The following is a 16,752-nucleotide window of genomic DNA, read 5'->3' on the forward strand; positions in this document are numbered from 1 at the left end:
TTAGCGGCAGGAACTGGGAGACTAGTCAGGATGGAGGGAAAGATGAATGCAGCAATGTACAGAGACATCCTGGATGAAAACCCACGTTTCTCATCCAAACGGATGGCGCTTAAAAGTGCTGCAAAGAGGAATGAGCAAAACTGCTCAAAGATAGGTGTGCCAACCTTGTGGCATCGTATTCAAAAGGACTTGAGGCTGTAATTTACATTGACATAAGCATGTGAACAATCCATGTTGAGTTTATGTCAACATAAACAAAGATAAGTGTGTGAACAATCCATGTTGTGTTTATGTCAACATAAACCGATATAAGCGTGTTAACAATCACGTTTATGTCAACAAGAGAGAATGAAGTGTGTGAAAAATCTGTTGTTTATGTCAACATAAATGGACAAAAGTGTGTGAACAATAGCTGTTGTGTTTATGTTGACATCAACAGACATAAGCATGTTAACAACCCATCTTGTGTTTATCTTGACATAAACCGACATAAACGTGTGAACAATCCATGTCGGGTTTATGTTGACATACACAGACTGAAGTTTGTAAAAACATCTGTGTGTTGTTTACTGTATATCGACATAAACGGGACCGACTGAAGCGTGTGAACAATTAATGTTGTTTGTTTCAGGTGCACAGTGGAAGTCTGCTAGGTAAGAAGTACAACTGGAGCTGTGATGACCTGATGGGTGGCGGCGGCCTGCACTCAGTAGGAAGTTACATCATCGACCTGCTCACCTTCTTGACGGGTCAACGGGCGTCCAAAGTTCACGGCTTCTTGAAAACCTTTGTCAAGCAGACAGAAAACATCAAAGGCATCCGTCAGATCACCAGCGATGACTTCTGCACGTTCCAAATGGTTCTAGAAGGAGGCGCCTGCTGCACCGTCACACTGAACTTCAACGTTCCTGGAGAGTTTCGTCAAGAAGTGATGGTGGTGGGGACAGTCGGCAGGTTGACGGTCAGAGGGGTGGACCTGTTTGGGCAGAAGAACAACGGCGGTCATGAACTCCTCCTCAGAGACACAACACCTCTCGAAAAAGCTTCGTTACCGGAAAAAGCCTTCAGTGACATCCCTGCTCCGTACCTGACCGGAATGATCAGAATGATCCAGGCGGTGAGGCTGGCCTTTCAGGACCAGGAAGACAGGAGGACATGGGACAGCAGGCCTTTGACAATGGCCGCCACCTTTGAGGATTGTCTTCATGCTCTTTGTGTTGTAGACACCATCAAGAAGTCCAACCAGTGCGGAGAATGGCAGAGCATCAACATCATGACGGAAGAACCTGAGGTCAGCCCGGCGTATCTGATCAGTGAGGCCATGCGGCGAAGTCGAATGTCGCTCTACTGTTAGAATCTTACTGCAGCAAAGGATGATGGGAGAATCTTACTGCAGAAAAGGATGATGGGAGAATTTTACAGCAGCAAAGGATGATGAGAAATTCTTACTTCAGCAAAGGATGATGGAAGAATCTTACAGCGGCAAAGTATGATGAAAGAATCTTACTGTAGCAAAGGATGATGGGAGAATCTTACTGCAGCAAAGGATGATGGGAGAAATATGTTCTTCATGACATCAACATTATTTGCTGCTGTCAAACTACTGACTGGGTCTTCTTGTAGAAATCATAACAAGCAATCACAACTTTATTTATAAAGATGCCTTTTTCCCGTCTAAAAGCTTTCATACGATGAAGTAAAAATGATTATTACTTAGTGAACATGAAAGGACTTTTGTTACATGTTACATGGTGTTACATGTTTACACCAGGGGTGTCCAAAGTGGGGAGCCAAGATTGTTTTATTCCTCTTTGGCATGTTCTAAAAGTACAATTTAACAAAAAACGCATTTTAAAAATGCAGTCATTTTATGTGCAGGAAATCATCAAAGTTGTATTCTTATGAGATATTGTTTTGTAATTTTGCGATAATAAGGTCGCAACGAATCATTTTCAAAGCATTAGGTTAAAATAATTGGTTATTTTTAAACAAAACGAAGAATAAAGTAAAGTAATAATAAAGTCGAAAATTAAGTCAAAATATCATGAAAACAAAATCGTAATTTTACGAGAACATTTTGAAAAAGTTGTAAAATAAAAGAAAACAATAACAGCAAAAGTGTAATAAGAATAAGGTTGTTTTTCAGCTATAACACAATTCTGAGTTACAGAATGTTGATGTTTTTAAAAGTACAGTCAAACACGTCGATAGCAGCCACAAAAATGTAACCTCCCGGGGAATGTATTGTTATAAATCTTGTTTAATGTGGCCACTTTTTTTGTCCCAGAATATGTTTTTTTTTACTCCTCATAGCGACCACTAATATCAAAATCTTTGCAATGATATGATGCATGATGTTAATATATAGAGTCTCAGTTAAAATAAATGCAATACAATACAAATCAAATGTCCTTTTTTCCCCCACGGAAAAAACAACAACAAAACTATATATATAGATATAGATATAGATATATATACAAACAAATATATATACATACTGTGTATATATATACATCCATATATATATACATATGTTTATATATATATACATCCATATATATATATATATATATATATATATATATATATACATATACATATGTATATGTATATATACCTAGTCAGGGAGGTAACCGAGAACCCGAAGGTCACTCTGTCAGAGCTACAGCACTCAACAAATATATATATGTATAAATATACATACATATATATATGCATATATGTATGTATATATATATATATATATATATATATATATATATATATATATATATATATATATATATATATATGTATATATATATATACCTACGTGTATATATATTTACATATAGACATATATACTGTATATATATATTTATATATATATATATATATACTGTATGTATATATATATGTATATATATATATATATATATATATATATATATATATATATATATATATATATATATATATATATATAAATATATAAATATATACACACACACACATAAGTACAGGCAAATATTGATATAAAGCCAAACACAACTGCACTTCCAAATGGCCCCAACATGGTGCAGCAATAAACAAGAGCTAACAAAAGGCTCATCAATCATCTTTAATTCAACCACGTTTAAATTGGCGCCAAACTGGACATCAGTCATTTGTTTACTATTTTTAGGACAAAGTTTTTATGATGTGAATTGTTTTGTGCTGTTTTTCCATAATGTCTAGGTTTAATATTTAATAAATAAAAATGCTTGCGGTTTGTGTAAACTTACTATGGTTGTTCGCCAACATTGCCATACGTACTACACTTACGTTGTATCACCAATTGTAATTACCAACAAACACTCGAAATGGCTGCCAACCTGCATATTTTAAAACACTGTAGCGGTTTCCTTGAGTGTTCGCTATAGACATGCTTGACTTTATTAACTTCTTATCTTAACTAAGTTAGTGTAGGAAATGTAAAATATCAAAGTGCATCTATATTTGTGTATGCAGTCAACGGGGGGAAAGGTTTGGAGAGCCCCTGGCTGACAGCGAGGCAAAAGAATAGTTGTGATAAAAGTTGCTGTAAGGTTGTGATCACCTGACTTACTTTGCTTATTTCAGCTTGTCTTGTTTGGCAGATTGTGTCTACACTATGTTGTGTATTAATTTAAAGGAAAACATGAAAATACTCAAATGTACAGTAGACATTTTAACACCTTTAAAGTGTTGGCTTCTTGTAAAGAAATGTTATTTAACTGATGAAACATGAAAAGCAGAATAATTTATAAGCAGACTACAAATGTTTGTCTTTCCTTTGTACGACTTGCTAAAGAATGCATCAAGAAAATGTCTCATAACATTTTGAACATCTGCACTGAAATGCTGAGCTTGATTGATATTATTAAGCAGGGTAGCATATATAATATAATTGTTTTTTTCAAGTGAACCTTCAGCTTTATGAGAGTATTTCCTGCTATATGGTACGTTAAGTATTAATATAGTACTGCTTTTAAGTTTTTAAATTATCCGCACACTTATCAGCTTGCTGACTCAGCGTGATGGAATATAATTCAACATTAATCATACTTTTCCCATGTAAATGCAATATTTTATGCAAACAACAATGTACTGTTATTATGAGTTAAAGTACCAATGATTGTCACACACACACTAGGTGTGGTGAAATGTGTCCTCTGCATTTGACCCATCCCTTTTTTCACCCCCTGGGAGGTGAGGGGAGCAGTGGGCAGCAGCGGTGCCGCGCCCGGGAATCATTTTTTGGTGATTTAACCCCCAATTCCAACCCTTGATGCTGAGAGCTGGGTTGTTGTTGTTTTGGCTTCTTCCACTCTGTTCAAGCAGTGCTGTTCAAGGTATGAAAGGTGAAGGCTAACATTCTGTATATTACATGAACTAATATTCAGTATATGTCATGTAATATTGAACTAATATTCTGTATATTTAACTGTCCCCTCTAAACATACGTCTTCTTACTAACATTCTTCAAAAAACAAAACATATTTTAGTTTATTTTCTCTGCTACAAAGCACCATAGCTATGAACACTACAGTGGAACACATTTGTGTTGACAACCCTTGGACTTGCTGACTGACGTCGACATAAGCGGTTGTCGACATGACCGTTAAGCCGAACAAACCATTTACGCGTGACTTTGTTCAGCGACATAAGCAGAGCGTTAATGTTGTAATGTTTGTTGACATCTTTTTTTTCTCTACATTTGTGCATATTATTTTTGCAATTTATTATCATTTTTAAATTATTATTATCTTGTCTAACAAAGCTGCTGTGATATTTGTCTTGTTTGTTTTGACTACAATTACAATAAACTTTTTTCTGGTGGCTAACAATCTAAAAAACAATTAAATGTTTGTATTAAGTTGCTGTGGTAGAATCCAGGGTATACTGCGAGGCTTTTATTTTGAAGCTTACTTTGCACTGAACAGGAAGTGAGGGTGTGCATGTTTTAATGTTGTGTAATAAGACAGCAGTTATGTTGCTGCTTATTGTAAATGATGACATTAACAACATTAATGGCGGAAGTGGGGATCGATCCCAGAACCATCAAGTTGCTGAAACGGCCGCTCTACCAACCGAGCCATGCCGCATCTTAGTAGTAATAAGAACAGGATGGAGCAGATCTTGATGAGTTGGTCCACACATAGTTGTCAACATAAGCGGGTTCCACTAGAAATTGGTTATGTTTTAATTGTCTATTGATCTTTAAACTTTTAAATTGTTCTATAAGAAATTTGTGCTAACTTGCTAGCTTTTGGTGATGTGGGTCAAAAGTCACATTGGTGCATCAAATGGTTTTCCCAATACAGACACATAAATACAGTATTTGATCATCATGTTTTGGGCAAGATTGCTCATTTTTGTCTTTTAAAACAGATTTGTGGATTTCAATTTGTGACATAATGATTATAGGTTAGGCTTGGATTATTATTGTTAATATATATCTAAAATTATAGGAGTTAGCTATGTATACCAAACTGTGATCTCACTTTGAAGGTATGTACATACAGTATACGTACAGTCGTAAAGTAGAACCTTGAAGATTGAATGAATCCAAAAACACTCGTATTTAAAAATACAGAAACCAAAAGATTCACTTTTTTTGTCTCACTTCCCATGTGTGCTTTCACTTTCCTAAATTAATATTAGCTATACAGTATGTGCGTACAACTACTGAAAATGTACATATGGAAATGCTATATGTGTCCAAGTATGTACTGTATTTTATTTGATTACAACGACAAGTCTTCTCATGCGTGTCAATGATATTTATTTTTGTTGTCTGTTGCTGAAACTTAGTGGGATTATGTAAAATGCATTCTGCTTCATGTTTTCCTGTTTATGAAATATTATTATAAAATGCATTTGTTTAAAACAACCTCTTTTCTGTTTTCCACTCACACACTTCATCACCACGTGTGCTCAATTATAAACCTTAACTGACTTGTCTTGTTCAACAGGTTTTTAAGGTCATTACAGCACACATTTGTGCTTTTAGTTAATTAAATAGTGTCCTTCTTCATACGGTTTCTAAAATTAATTTCATTGATGCTGCCACATAAAAGAGAAATAGTTATTTTATGTTCCTTATCAAACATGCATATGATAATACCATATCGCCATCTGCTGGCAGTAGGAGATACTGCTTCACTTTAAAGCCCAATAACAGTCTATTCATTCTGATTATAAACCCCAACCAGTGCCGGCCCAAGCCTCCATGGGGCCCTAAGCAAAATTTGATTTTGGGGCCCTCTATTTCTGCCAATAATATATAAATAATATATAAACTCATTGCGGCTCTGGCAGTGTTGTTTACATTATCCTATTGTCAGCCTGGCATGTCTTTACAAATGACATGTCATTTATAAAGATATGGGGGTGGCCCAGTTAAGAACATAAATAATACCAATGAATGAACGAATGATGTCCAGAGTGCCACATATGGTTCCTAATCTTAAAATGTAGAAAACATTCAGCTACAAGAGTGGCCTGGGGTTGAACAGTCCAAGTGATAAAGCTTTGTATTTACAGTAAAAGTGTCATCTTGTCTCATCAGTCTTGTACATATTAGTCTTTAATTACTAGTTTATATTTTTAGTTAATTGTTCATATTTAATGTTTACTTTGTACAAAGAGAGCGCAGTCTACTGAAGTTAAATTCCATGTGTGTTAAACATAACTGGACAATAAAGCTGATTCTGATTCACTTTATTATTTTTGGTAACAAAAACCTGAAACAGCAATGTGCAAAAATGTTGACCTAAAATTGTGTTTTTGTACAATAATATATCTTTGATCATTTAGAAATCATCAGTCAGACTCGTACATGCAAAAAATAAAAAATAATAATTTTTTGTTAATTGCTTTTGGGGGCCCCCTGGTGGCCGCGGGGCCCTAAGCAAGCGCTTAGTACGCTTATGCCTTGGGCCGGCTCTGACCCCAACACAATTTAAATGTCCAAAAAGGTGCCCAGTATAAATGGTAAATGGTTTATACTTGTATACTCACTTTCGAAGTACTCAAAAATGCTTTTGAAACAATTTCCACATCCACCCATTCACACACTGATGCATGACCCATCGGGAGCAAGGGTGAAGTGTCTTGCTCAGGGCCACAACGGACGTGACGAGGATGGCAGAAGATGGGACTCGAACCTGGAACCCTCACGTTGCTGGCACGGCCGCTCTACCAACCGAGCCACGCCGTATAACATTGTAATTAACTTGAACTTATTAGTGTGTGTGAAGTGTAGCGTAAAACTTTTAGAAATGCTTGCCATGTGACAGTCACGAACGTGACTAACACAGGATATTCTCCAAAATGGCGGCGTGTACACAGGTAAGCTAGCTCATTTTAAAAGCTCAAATTAAAGCTGATTTTGAAACCATTTTAATGTTTTTATAAGGTGTTTATTCCAATTCTACTGTTCTTACGATATTAATTCAGTGTATTCATAGAAAACAAGCTCGCATAATATTACTGTCAGGTTTTAGCATTACAATTGTTATGAAAGGTCTGAATTCTATAATACATTTTAAATTTCAATTATTTAGAATGAATACCCCCTTATCTTACTTTTTAAAATCTTTTTATCCTCTCCTGCTCCTGTCCGGCTGCGCCAAATAATAATATACATTCATTTAATAAAGTCAAATACAAATAAGGCATCAAGAGAAGTATCCCACACTTCTCTTTTGTAAAGTAAATATGTACAGCAAATATGGACATCCATCCATCCATTTTATACCGCTTATCCCTTTTCGGGGTCGCGGGGGGTACTGGAGCCTATCTCAGCTACAATCGGGCGGAAGGCGGGGTACACCCTGGACAAGTCGGCAATCTATATCAATAATATGATTTGCCTGAGTAGCTGGACAGGACAAAAAAATCTTTTTGGTTCAATGCAAAGTAGCCTAAATTTGGTACTAAACATGAAAAGTGTCAAGTTTGAATTTTTGTCTAATAATTTAGCATGAATGAGCAATGTTTGTAACAAAATGTACTCACTAGGGTTGCTAAACAGTAACATAATTAAAATAATCATATTTCTTAAAGGGGAACTGCACGTTTTTGGGGAATGTTGCCTATTGTTCGCAATTATTATGAAAGACATGACGACGGATGGATTTTTGAATGAATTAATTCTAAACATTAAGTAAACGGAAATTAAAGTCTGTTTTATGACGATCTGTCACTTCACGTCTGGTTGTGTTTTCTTGGTTGATGTTTGTTTCCTGTTGGCGCTCTTATTTTTGTTACCCTTCCTGCATGTCTCCCTGAGTGCTCGTTTCCCTCACCTGTCCCTTATTGGCACCCTGGCACACCTGGTTGTAGTTGCCAATCAGGCTGCTATTTCTGGCTGCCTCACCTGTTCGTCAGGTCTCGCCGATTAATTATGTCAAGGACCTTCTGCTGCACGCATGACTGCTCCTCCTTTGTTGAGTACAATAAAGACTCTTACCTGCACGTCGTGCACCTGTTTCCTGCATCTTGGGGTCACAACCGCCGCAGCCATGCGAGTTCCTAACAAAATCCTTGTGCATAAAAGTTACCTCTCGGGAACCCCTGTCGGCGACATGGAGCCGACGTTCTGGACCAATTCCTGGAGGACATGAAGGCCAGGTTTGTGCGGTCCCGGGCCACGGTGGGCGCAATCTTTCTCACTCTGGCTCGGCCACCGCCGCCTGTGCAGCCGGCGCCATTTTTTCCGTCTCCTGCTGTGCAACCTCCTTTGCCTGCACCTCGGCGACCTCCTTTGCCTGCTGTTTAAGCTATGGACACGCTTCCAGCCCAGCCGCCTGCGCCTCAAGCTCTGGACACGGTGCTCCGCCTGGCTCAGCCACCGCCTCGGCCACCGCCTCCTGCGGTTCGGCCGTCGACGGCCCCCGCTCTTCCAGTTGGACTTTCGACAACATTTCCTGCCAGTCCCTCGAAGGCTCCTTTGGAGCCCACCGCGCTGTCCATCCTGGCATCCTGTTGGGACTCTGTGCGGGACGTTTCGCTGTCCCTCCGCCTGGCCCCCTTCCGCCCTTACATGACTTCACTGTGACGGGACAGCGGGAGAAGAAGACGGCAGAGAGACGATGACGTCGTTAGCTGTCAGCGTGTTTATTGACAACTTAGTATGTAAGTGCGGTGTGTAATTAACCCCAAGAAATGTAATGTGACTAAGTGAGAGACTTATCTGAGCGTGGTTGTCAGAGGGTGCTGATGGTGTGTGTTGACATCCAGGTGGAAGTCCAATTAGGGCAAGGCAGGCTCGATCGTCGGAGGACAGGCGGATGGTCGAGGACAGGAGCGCGGCGTCGTGGTCAGAAGGCAGGCGTGAGGTCGAAGTCCAGGAAGGCAAGGTGGAATCCACAGGGGGTCCAAGGTGACGAGACACACAACTCGACGACAAGGAAGGACGACGGGGAGCTGGAGAACAACACAACACAAGAGACGATGAGCACGGCAGGGAGGGAGCACATAGAGAGAGAATGCACATGCAGGAGAGCTAGAGACGTGTGGGCTTACTGTACTGGGTACGAGAAGCTACGTTCTGGCGTCGGATCTCAGGTTGCGCTGGCTTATGAAGGCTGATCACTCATCACGGACATATGCGTTGATTGCCGAGTGTCTGCAGCCGCGCGGAAGCGCGCTCGCAGCGGAGAGAGAGCGCCCGTGGGCGTGGCCCGCGGTGCGCTTGTCAGGGCACGCAACAGAAGGAGAAGCAGCAGAAGTGTGACCCATAACATTCACTTCTGGTTGTGTTTCCTTGGTTGGTGTTTGTTTCCTGTCGGCGCTCTAATTTTCGTTCCCCTTCCTGCATGTCTCCCCGAGCGCACGTTTCTCTCACCTGTCCCTGATTGGCAGCCTGGCACACCTGGTTGCAGTTGCCAATCAGGCTGCTATTTCTACCTGCCTTGCCTGTTCGTCAGGTCTCAAGGATTAATTATGTCAAGGACCTTCTACTACATGCATGACTGTTCTTCCTCTGTTGAGTACAATAAAGACTCTTACCTACACGTCATGCTCCTGTTTCCTGAATCTTGGGGTCACAGCCATGCGAGTTCCTGACACGCTTACAGCGAAGCCAGTAGGAGCTCCACTATTCGCCCATAAAATCCGATAAATAACCATTCAAAAAGCGCCAATAATACTCCATTTACATTTTCGTGACTTCAATATTAAATTAAAGTATTGGTGATATTGTTATTATAAGCACTTATGCAGACAAGCTATTTATAACAGCGACATAATCACTTCCGTTTGTCCCTATGTTTACATCATTGAGTGGTCTGCTGTTTCCTCGCTTCCCTGCTGCCTGTAAGTTTATTGTAAATCATAAATCATGCCTCTCACCTGAAAAGTACATGGCTGAGGATATATTCCGACAAGTTTGACACTTTGACAGCTCTTTTGGACTGGGTACTGGCGAGAACGACATGAAAAGCACTTGTTCCCCCACCCTGTTCCTTCGCAAGAATTATGAGACATTTTTAATATAAATGGGAATATATGAACATCCAAGCAGTTGGTATCCTAATAACAGCAGACCCTGTACAGTATGTGATGTTTTATTATGTTTGTTGGCTCTCATAAAGTCTGCAGTGAGTAGTAATCAGCGGATCGAATCAGATGGATTTCTTGGTAACGACTGGAACAGACACCGACAAAGAGTCTAGGATCATGAGAAGATGCAGGTGTGGGTGGGAGAAGGTGACCACCTTCAGAGGTTTGCGTATCCGCCAGGGAAGGAAAAAGTGCAAAGAGGGAGGCCATCAGCAACATTGCACTGGAACCGCAGGTCAGACAAGAGGAACCCAAAGCCAGGTGGCAAACCACAATGCTGAGGGATCCACCGTTGCTGAGGAAAGGCAGGCGGAGGACACAGGAGGGCCCTTGGTGGACACCAATGCCTCTGAGGGTGGCACTGACAAAGACACACACAGAACACAAAGCAACCCCAACAACCAGGAGCAAAGCCAGAGAGCAGAGAGGAAAGAACCTGGAAGGAGGCAGCTGGTCAAATGGCCTAAAGCAAACGAAGTTGTGGTCTGGCAGACGCTGGACAAGGACCTCAGCCTTATCCTGGAGCACTTACTGCGTGGCCAGGTGGAAACCAAGCTGAACCGCATTGGAGACATCTTGTACGATAATGCAGAGGCAGATTTGGAGTAGCCGCTGAAAAGCGGAAATCTGGCCCAATGCAGAAAGGAAGGAGGGAGAGAGAAATCGAGCAGTTTGTCAAGAGGCGGCGTCAACTCCGGAAACAGTGGAGAAAGGCAAGCAAGGAGGAGAAGGAGGGCCTGAAGCCACTGTAGGAGGAGGTGAGAAAAGATCTTGCCGGCCTACGGAGGGCTGAGCGCATTCGCAAACGCAGAAGGCGGAAGGACAAAGAGAGGAGTAACTTCTTCAAAAATCCCTTCAAGCATGCGAGACAGCTGCTAGAGGACGAGAGAAGCGGAAAGCTGGATATTACCAAATCTGAGCTGGAGAATCACATCAAGGAAGAGTACAGTGACCCAGCAAAGTCAACTCCACTGAGATCCCCTGGTTATGTTCCTCGCCCAGTTACCCCAGCCTTCCTCTTTAATGCTGCCCTCCCCAAACTCAGCGAGGTGGCAGAGGTCGTCTGGAAAGCAAGAGCTGCCTCAGCCCCAGACCCCAATGGGATACCAAACAAGCTGTATAAGTACTGCCCAGGGGTCCTGAGACATCTCTGGAACCTGCTGAGAGTGGCCTGGAAAAAACAAGTCATCCCTTCAGAGTAGCAAAGAGCGGTTACAGTTTTCATCCCAAAGGAGCAGAACTCCAGTACGATCTGCAAGTTCAGGAGCATCGCCCTCCTAAATGTCGAAGGGAAGACTTTCTTCTCCATCCTGGCCAAGAGGTTGACCAGTTACCTCACAAGTAACGGGTGCATCGACACCAGCTGCCAGAAGGCAGGCGTGCCAGGCTTCCCAGGCTGTGTGGAACACTCTGCAGTAATATGGGAGCAGATCCAAAGGGCTAAGAGAGAGAGAGGTGACCTGCATGTCGTGTGGGTGGACCTTGCCAACGCATACGGGTCTGTCCCCCACCAACTCATCGAGTTCGCCCTGGACTTCTTCCATGTACAAGTCTGCATCAGAGCCCTGGTAGCCAAGTACTTTGGAGACCTCCAGATGTGCTGCACTTAACAGGACTTCACAACAGGCTGGCCACAGCTGGAAGTAGGCATCGCCATGGTTGTACTTACGCACCAAACAGCAGCTCAGAGACCCCGCCCTTTTTGGATTCCCTCAAGAGAGTACTGGAGAGTACTACCTCAGGTGATTCCGTTGTTCGGCTGGGTGACTTCAACGGTCATATTGAAACCTGAAAAGGCGTGATTGGGAAGAACAGCCACCCGGGTGGTGTTTTGTTATTGGACTTTTGTGCACTTGGCACCAGGACACCCTAGGCCACAGTTCGATGATCAACTTTGCAGTTGTGTCATCGGATTTGCGGTCTCATGTTTCGGACATTCGGGCGAAGAGAGGGGCGAAGCTTTCTACCGATCAACACCTGGTGGTGAGTTGGCTCCGATAGTGGGGGAGAATGCCGGTCAGACCTGGCAGGCCCAAACGCATTGTGAGGGTCTGCTGGGAACGTCTAGCAGAGTCTCTCGTCAGAGAGAGTTTCAATTCCCACCTCCGGAAGAACTTTGAACATGTCACGAGGGAATCGATGGACATTGAATCCGAGTGGACCATGCTCTGTACCCCTATTGTCAAGGCGGCCGATTGGAGCTGTGGCTGCAAGGTGGTTGGTGCCTGTCGTGGTGGTAATCCCAGAACCCGCTGGTGGACACCAGTGGTGATGGATGCCGTCACATTGAAGAAGGAGTCCTATCGGGTCCTTTTTGCTCATGGGATCTCGGAAGCAGCGGACAGGTACTGACAGGCCAAGCGGCGCACGGCGTTGGCGGTCGCAGAGGCTAAAACCCGGACATGAGAGGAGTTCTGCGAAGGCATGGAAAAGGACTTCCGGACGACTTCGAAGCAATTCTGGACCACCATCCATCACCTCAGGAGGTGGATGCAGTGCACTGTCAACACAGTATATGGTTGGGATAGTGTACTGCTGCCCTCGACTCAGGACGTTGTGGTTCGGTGGAGGGAATTTTTTGGAGACCTCCTCAATCCCACCTACACGTCTTCCTATGAGAAAGCAGTGCCTGGGTAATCTGTGGTGGGCTCTCCTATTTCTGGGGTTGAGGTTGCCAAGGTAGTTAAAAAAAACTCCTCGGTGGCAGAGCCCCGGGGGTGGATGAGATCCACCCGGAGTTACTTAAGGCTCTGGATGCTGTGGGGCTGTCTTCGTTGACAAGACTGCAGCATTGCGTGGCCAACGAGGCTGGTGCCTCTGAATCGGCGGCCCAAGGTGGTGGTTCCTCTCTTCAAGAAGCAGAACCGGAGAGTGTGTTCCACTATCAAAGGATCGCATTACTCAGCCTTCCCGGTAAGGTATATTCAGGTGTACTGGAGAGGAGGCTACGCCAGATAGTCGGACCTCAGATTCAGGAGGAGCAGTGTGATTTTCGGCCTGGTCGTAGAACTGTGGACCAGCTCTATACTCTCGGCAGGGTTTTTGAGGGTACATGAGAGTTTGCCCAACCAGTCTACATGTTCTTTGTGGACTTGGAGAAGGCCTTCGGCCGTGTCCCTCGGGGAGTCCTGTACAGAGAGCTCAGAGAGTATAGAGTATGGCCTGAGTGTGGCGGTCCGCTCCCTGTATGATCAGTGTCAAAGCTTGGTCCGCATTGCCAGCATTAAATCGGACCCGTTTCCAGTGAGGGTTGGACTCCCCCAGGGCTGCCCTTTGTCACCGATTCTGTGCATAAATTTTATGGACATAATTTCTAGGCGCAGTCAGGGCGTTGAGGGGATCCGGTTTTGTGGCTGCAGGATTTGGTCTCTGCTTTTTGCAGATGATGTGGTCTTGATGGTTTCATCTCTCACTGGGTTGGTTTGCAGCCCAGTGAGAAGCGACTAAGTACTAGTCTATGGTTCTTGACCGGAAAAGGGGGGAGTGTCATCTCCGGGTTGGTGAAGAGATCTTGCCCCAAGTGGTGGAGTTCAAGTACCTCAGAGTCTTGTTCACGAGTGAGGGAAGAGTGGATCGTGAGATCGGCAGGCGAATCGGTGCGGCGTCTTCAGTAATGCGGACACTGTATTGATCCGTTGTGGTAAAGAAGGAGCTGAGCTGTCAATTTACCGGTCTGTTTACGTTCCTAACCTTACCTATGGTCATGAGCTTTGGGTTATGATCGAAAGGACAAAATCACGGGTACAAGTGGCTAAAATGAGTTCCCTCTGTCGGGTGGTGGGGCTCTCCCTTAGAGATAGGGTGAGAAGCTCTGTCATTCGGGAGGGGCTGAAAGTAAAGCCGCTGCTCCTTCATATCAAGAGCAGCCAGATGAGGTGGTTCGGGCATCTGGCCAGGATCCACCCGGACAGCTCCCTGCGGAGGTTTTTAGGGTATGTCCGACCGATAGGAGGCCACGGGGAAGACCTATGTGGAGACATTGGGGAGACTATGTCTCCCGGCTGGCCTGGGAAGGCCTCGGGATCCCCTGGGAGGAGCTGGACGAATTCGCCGGTGAAGAGGGAAGTCTGGGCTTCCCATCATAGGCTGCTGCCCCCGCGACCCGACCTCGGATAAGCGGAAGAAGATGGATGGATGGATGGAAATAAAAAAACAGATATCAGAAACACCATAAATCAAAAAACAATGTTTGTATTATTGTGGGTGTAAGTACCGAGTCCGACCTGCAATGCATCATAGAGACTGAATTATATTTAGATGTATTTATCACATAAATAATATACAGTGAAATTCATCGCTGTCTTTGAATCATCTTCTTGAAGAGCAGCAGTGGCGCCCGGTGACGGAATCCAGGTCATTGGTCAGCATCTTGGACCCTGAAGGCAAAGTGGGTGAAGTGTCTTGCTCAAGTACACAATGGCAATGACTGGGATGGAGGACGCGGGATTCGCACCAAGAACCCTCAGGTTTGTGGACAACCTTCTGTGCCTCGTGAGCCATGAAATGATACATTTGTAAAATCTTCTTTTTCATTACAGGCACAAATTAAATCATCAGATGCCTGTCTAAAATATTAACTTATGTTCACTTTTGTGTTAAATGCATAATTGTGTTTTATGAAGATTGAAGCAGACACATTTTTTTATTATCCTGATACATCATGTGACACTCATACCAGATGTCTGTTATTTCTGAAAGAATACAACAAGGAAACACACCTGATACACTTCGTGTCCGCTGCATGGCGACTCAGGAGTGAGCATTGAAATTATTTTTATGTATGAAGATCTTCTTGTGATCAATGAGTAGCTTTGTCAATGTTGAGCTTCTTAATGGATAGCCAGGATTTGTCTCATGATCCTCACACCCTGTGACTTCCTTGGGCTTGCAGCTTTTCATCACTGCTCCATTTTTCTTCTTGCAAGAAGCTCTTTGCTCTTTTCCTCTGACAGCCTGTTGGGTAGCTAAAGTCAAGTTTAGTTTAGACTGACAATTAATATTTATGCTAAAGTTCTTTACTCGAATACTGCCTCCGAATGCATCTTTTTCTCATCACTTTATTTTCTGATGTTCGCTTTTAAAGGACTACTTGACACAGCCTGCAGGAAGTGGTCCATCAGCTGTGCAGTAGAGGCGCGGCCTCCTCTCAGCCTAAACTTCACCAAGAAGTCTGTGACCCTCCAAGGCGGCGGACATGGCCAACCCAGCCGAGTGCTCCATCAAGGTAGTGTGCCGCTTCAGGCCGCTGAACAAATCTGAGGTGGCCCGAGGAGACAAATACATCCCAAAGTTTCAAGGGGATGACTGTGTGCAGATCGCGGTGAGTAATCATCCCAACTTATCAATAATCAATAATAATGTGCTGATGAATCCATGTTGTTATACACTTTCATACACACCAACATATTGCACAAGAGTATAGTGGCAATATAAATGGTGTACTGTTGGCGCTTTTTGAATGGTTATTTATTTGATTTTATGGGCGAAATAGTGGAGCTCCCATTGGCTCCACTGCAAGCGGACTTTTATTTATGTTTCTTTAATATTTAGAATGCATTGAAAAAAAATCCATCCGTCGTCATGTCTTTCATAATGATTGTGAACGATAGGCAACATTTTTACAAAAAAGTGCAGTTCCCCTTTACCTTGTGCATAAAACTAAATGTCCTTTTTTTCCTTTTGTGGGCGACTTCTCAGCCATTCTCTCGTCCTCCTTTCTAATTAACAAAATTATGTCAACAAACTGTTTTTAATATCATACATTCTGCTTATGTTTGTGGATAAAGTCACAGGTGAATGTGTCACCAATTGTTAGTTTGTTTATGTTGCCAACCACTTATGTTGACATCGTGGACTTAAACGGGTTGCACTGAACTATAAGTTGTGTGACAGTCTAATATTCCATTTTAATTTTAATATAGCTTTAGCATAAGTTTTCATCAGTAGGTTTGGTTCTTCTTTGACTCTGCTTTGGAAGTCTTGACTAACGTTAATGTAATCTGCAATCAACAGTGCATTTTCTGTTTGGAATGTTCTGCCTTAGGGAATCAAACATGCTTAGTCACTGTCCAGTTGGAATCCCTCATTTGTTGCACTAAGAAACTATTGATTTTTTAAATATTCAACGGAATTATTATTAGTTTATTCATTCACTTTCTACCACCTATGTTTTTCAGAGTCATA

At 42.7% G+C, this 16,752-nt stretch overlaps 2 protein-coding genes across 2 annotated transcripts in view; both read left to right on the forward strand.

The window, feature by feature from the left end:
- Positions 1-2,471, forward strand: part of gfod1 (glucose-fructose oxidoreductase domain containing 1) — a 54,713-nt gene extending 52,242 nt beyond the window's left edge. Inside the window, exon 3 of the mRNA XM_061964768.2 lies at positions 632-2,471. Within this exon, the coding sequence (XP_061820752.1) occupies positions 632-1,354 (723 nt within the window). The 3' untranslated portion in view covers positions 1,355-2,471. The remainder of the gene's footprint in view (positions 1-631) is intronic.
- A 13,205-nt stretch (positions 2,472-15,676) lies between these two features.
- The window catches only part of LOC133609779 (kinesin-1 heavy chain-like), a 117,405-nt gene continuing 116,329 nt past the window's right edge, over positions 15,677-16,752 (forward strand). The window contains exon 1 of the mRNA XM_061965707.2: positions 15,677-15,889. Coding sequence (XP_061821691.1) covers positions 15,764-15,889 — 126 coding nt within the window. The 5' untranslated portion in view covers positions 15,677-15,763. The remainder of the gene's footprint in view (positions 15,890-16,752) is intronic.

This window comes from Nerophis lumbriciformis, linkage group LG07 (genome assembly GCF_033978685.3).
Source record: "Nerophis lumbriciformis linkage group LG07, RoL_Nlum_v2.1, whole genome shotgun sequence".
Taxonomy (NCBI): domain Eukaryota; kingdom Metazoa; phylum Chordata; class Actinopteri; order Syngnathiformes; family Syngnathidae; genus Nerophis; species Nerophis lumbriciformis.